This window comes from Tupaia chinensis, unplaced genomic scaffold, assembly GCF_000334495.1.
Source record: "Tupaia chinensis unplaced genomic scaffold, TupChi_1.0 Scaffold149964_1, whole genome shotgun sequence".
Classification (NCBI taxonomy): Eukaryota; Metazoa; Chordata; class Mammalia; order Scandentia; family Tupaiidae; genus Tupaia; species Tupaia belangeri.
This window is the reverse complement of record NW_006209805.1, coordinates 454,989-458,685: the sequence shown is the minus strand read 5'-3', so window position 1 is coordinate 458,685 and position 3,697 is coordinate 454,989. Positions and strand designations below refer to the sequence as shown.

The 3,697-nt window shown below is 70.0% G+C and overlaps 1 protein-coding gene across 1 annotated transcript in view; it reads left to right on the top strand.

Moving 5' to 3' along the window:
• Positions 1–3,697, top strand: part of MED16 (mediator complex subunit 16) — a 47,298-nt gene that overhangs the window by 13,480 nt on the left and 30,121 nt on the right. Inside the window, exons 5-9 of the mRNA XM_014585478.2 lie at positions 355–786; positions 938–1,043; positions 1,688–1,843; positions 2,277–2,488; positions 2,841–3,047. Coding sequence (XP_014440964.2) covers positions 355–786; positions 938–1,043; positions 1,688–1,843; positions 2,277–2,488; positions 2,841–3,047 — 1,113 coding nt within the window. The remainder of the gene's footprint in view (positions 1–354; positions 787–937; positions 1,044–1,687; positions 1,844–2,276; positions 2,489–2,840; positions 3,048–3,697) is intronic.

Genomic DNA, 3,697 nt, shown 5'->3' with positions numbered 1-3,697 from the left:
CCGTGGGGGGGCCTGTCCTGGCCATCGCCACCCGCTCGTGGCTGCGGTCGGTGCCACCTCCCTGGATGCAGAGGTCCCGCTGCGGCCTCGAGAAGCCCCTGCCGGTCCCACGGTGGGAATGCAGGTGTCCAGCCCTTCCCCGGCATGTGGCAGCTGCTCCTATACACACGGGCTCGCTGCGTCCACACCTCCACCCTCCAGTGCCGAGGGTGGGGTCGGAGAGGCCGCGGCCTGTGCCCGGAGGGCGGGGCAGCCCCACTCGGGCCACCTTGCTCCCCTAGACAGTGGCCACGAGTGCAGCTCCGCAGAGGCCTGGTGGGGCCTGGAGTCTCAGCGGCCTTGCCCTCCCTGCAGTCAGGTGCCTCCAGCTTCGGCGAGAAGTTCTCCCGCGTCAAGTTCTCGCCATCGCTCACGCTGTTCGGGGGCAAGCCCATGGAGGGCTGGATCGCCGTGACCGTCAGCGGCCTGGTCACCGTGTCCCTGCTCAAGCCCAGCGGGCAGGTGCTGACGTCCACCGAGAGCCTGTGCCGGCTGCGTGGCCGCGTGGCCCTGGCCGACATCGCCTTCACGGGCGGCGGCAACATCGTGGTGGCCACGGCGGACGGCAGCAGCGCCTCGCCCGTGCAGTTCTACAAGGTGTGCGTGAGCGTGGTGAGCGACAAGTGCCGCATCGACACGGAGATCCTGCCCTCGCTGTTCCTGCGCTGCACCGCCGACCCGAGCCGCAAGGACAGGCTGCCCGCCATCACCCACCTCAAGTTCCTGGCCCGGGACATGTCGGAGCAGGTGCGCCACGCCGGCCTGGGGCTGGGCCCGTGCGTCTCAGGTGCTCCCTCAGCGGCCCCACGGAGCTCTGCCCGGGAGCGGTGGGCAGTGGGCGGGCAGGCTGACCGGGGCAGGTCGGGGCCGCGGACGCTCACAGCCCCTCTCCCCGCAGGTGCTCCTGTGCGCGTCCAGCCAGACCAGCAGCATCGTGGAGTGCTGGTCCCTGCGCAAGGAGGGGCTGCCCGTGAACAACGTCTTCCAGCAGATCTGCCCTGTCGGTGAGTCCCACGGCGGCCTGGCGAGCGCGGCGGTCTCCGCGGGCAGAGGGGAGGTGGCACCGGGCCCCAGCGCGTGCCTGCAGCGTTCCGGCTCTGGTGAGGGAGGTGGCCGACCGGGCTTGGTGGTGTCTCCACCGCCCTGGCCTCCTGGGCCCACAAGCCCACTCCGTCCCCAACACTGGACCCCAATCTGCCGTGACCCTGGGGCCGGCTCCTGGTCCTGTGCTGCGCTGCACCCTGGCTCCCGGGCAGCCTGGCCCGTCCCCAGAAGGAAGCCCACCTTTGGGCCCTGGAGTGGGCCACAGGGAGCGAGGGCTCCTCAGAGCCACAGCCACGTGTCAGGAGCCTCAGCGCCGACTGGCCTGTCGCAACAGCCCGGTGCAGCCCGAGGGAGCACCAGACGTGAAGGGGGCCGCAGCCCGTCCCCTGTCTGGGCCACACAGAGGCTGGGCCAGGAGCCGAGGTCCGTGTGGCCCTGCGCTGCTTGCCCTGGCACAGGGAGGGGGTGGGCCTCTGCGGCCTGCCTGTCCCCTCAGGCTCCTGTGTGGTGCCAGGCCTGTGCCCATCCGGTGGGCTGGGGCAGGACGCCCCGGTGCAGAGCCCTGCCCCAGCCCTCCGCCCACCCCCGGGCCATCTCCTTCCAGCTGGTGACAAGCAGCCTATGATCCTGAAATGGCGCATCCTGTCGGCCACCAACGACCTGGACCGGGTGTCGGCCGTGGCACTGCCTAAGCTGCCCATCTCGCTCACCAACACCGACCTCAAGGTGGCCAGCGACACCCAGTTCTACCCCGGCCTCGGTAGGGCTGGGGGACCTGGCTTGGTTCCCAGGAGGCGGGCAGGCTCAGGGCCCGAGGGCCTGGCGGCCATGCACCGCACGTGAGGAGCCGCTGTGGTCGGGGGGCGGTCCCCACCCCACTTCCGGCCACGGTGCTTGTCCCGGGTCCCTCGGGCTTGCTGCAGCGGGCTGTGTCACAGAGATGTCTCCAGTCTCTGCCATCCAGAGTTCTGGGCCCCTTGTGGTTGGGCAGAGCATCGGCAGTAGTTCCTGGGACAGGCGGCTGTGCCCGCCCTAAGGCCCTCGGTAAGGTCCCCGGGCGCCCTGCCCTCACTCGACCCCCAGGTGCAGACTGTCCTGGGGTGGCCGAGACGCAGAGGCAGGGGGGCCGCTGTGGGACGCTGGGCGCCCGGGGCAGTGGCCGTCCCGCCTGCCTCACCCTGCGCCATCCCTAGGGCTGGCCTTGGCTTTCCACGATGGCAGCGTCCACATAGTCCACCGGCTGTCCCTGCAGACCATGGCCATCTTCCACAGCTCTGTGGCCTCACGGCCCGTGGACGAGCCGGCTGTCAAGCGCCCTCGGACCGCAGGCCCGGCCGTCCACTTCAAGGCCATGCAGCTGTCCTGGGCCTCTCTGGCCCTCGTGGGCATCGACAACCACGGGAAGGTGGGTGTGGCTGTGGTCTCTGGATGGGACGGGCGTGGTCCTCGCACGGAGTCTGCCCTCCAGGCCCGCCCGCCCTCACCCTGGGCCACAGCGCTCCGAGACTCCAGAGCGATGGCACTTGTGGTCTGCCGACGTGAGGGTCCAGCTGGGCAGTCAGGGTGCACCACTGCCTGCCCTCCTGAGCGCTCCTGGGCATCGAGCTTCGCCCTCACACCCTCAGAGAGGCTGCCGGGCACCTGCGCGCACGGCTGCGTCCACTCTCCCCAGGCACCCAGCTGCCTGGGTGCTCCGGGACTCCACGCCCCAGCCCCCATAGCCTCACTGCCTGCCCCGCCCGCCCGTCCGCCTGCAGCTGAGCATGCTCCGCATCTCGCCCTCCATGGGCCACCCACTGGATGTGCACTTGGCCCTGCGGCACCTGCTCTTCCTGCTGGAGTACTGCATGGTGACCGGCTACGACTGGTGGGACATCCTGCTGCATGTGCAGCCCGGCATGGTGCAGAGCCTGGTGGAGAGGCTGCACGAGGAGTACACGCGCCAGAACGCCGCCCTGCAGCAGGTGGGCTTCCCAGTCCCGCCTGTTAGTTTTCAGCCTCCTATGCAGCTAACCGGCTGTGCCGTCAGGGCCCAGCACCCTGCCTGCCCACTAGCCCTGGGGCGTTGGGCATGGTGGCCTGGTGAGATGGGTGCTAAGGGCGTCAGCAGTGGCACAGGGGTGGTGTGGCTGGGCGCTGGGCCTCACGTTACCACCTGCGTGGTTCTCCTCCTGGACGTGGTGGCTTCAAGTGCATGCCAGGTGTGAGCGTGTGTGCCCAGAGTCCCTGGAGAAGGGAGGACAGCGTGGTACACCCCGGGGTGAGCTCTCACTTCCCCCGTCTCCTGGGTGAGTGCACTAGTTCCGTAGCAAAACTAGAACAAGAGCAGTGGTGTCGTCTAGGCCGCGGTAGCCACGAGAAAGCGGAAAGCAGAGTCCCGTCACGGCCACAGCCGGGCACACGGGCCCGTGGTCACGGGGCCTGGCCCTCAGCCCGGGGTGGAGCTGGCCCCCGTGCTGGTGACGATGGCCCTGGGCACATGCGGTCCTGGCGACACAGCAGACCCGCGTGGATGAAGCACCTCGCACGTCGCCTCGGGGTGCCCCTGCCAGCACCGCCAGGCAGTGGGCCGTCCTCGGGTGTGGCTGCCCGGCGCGGAGCACCCGGGGCTCGC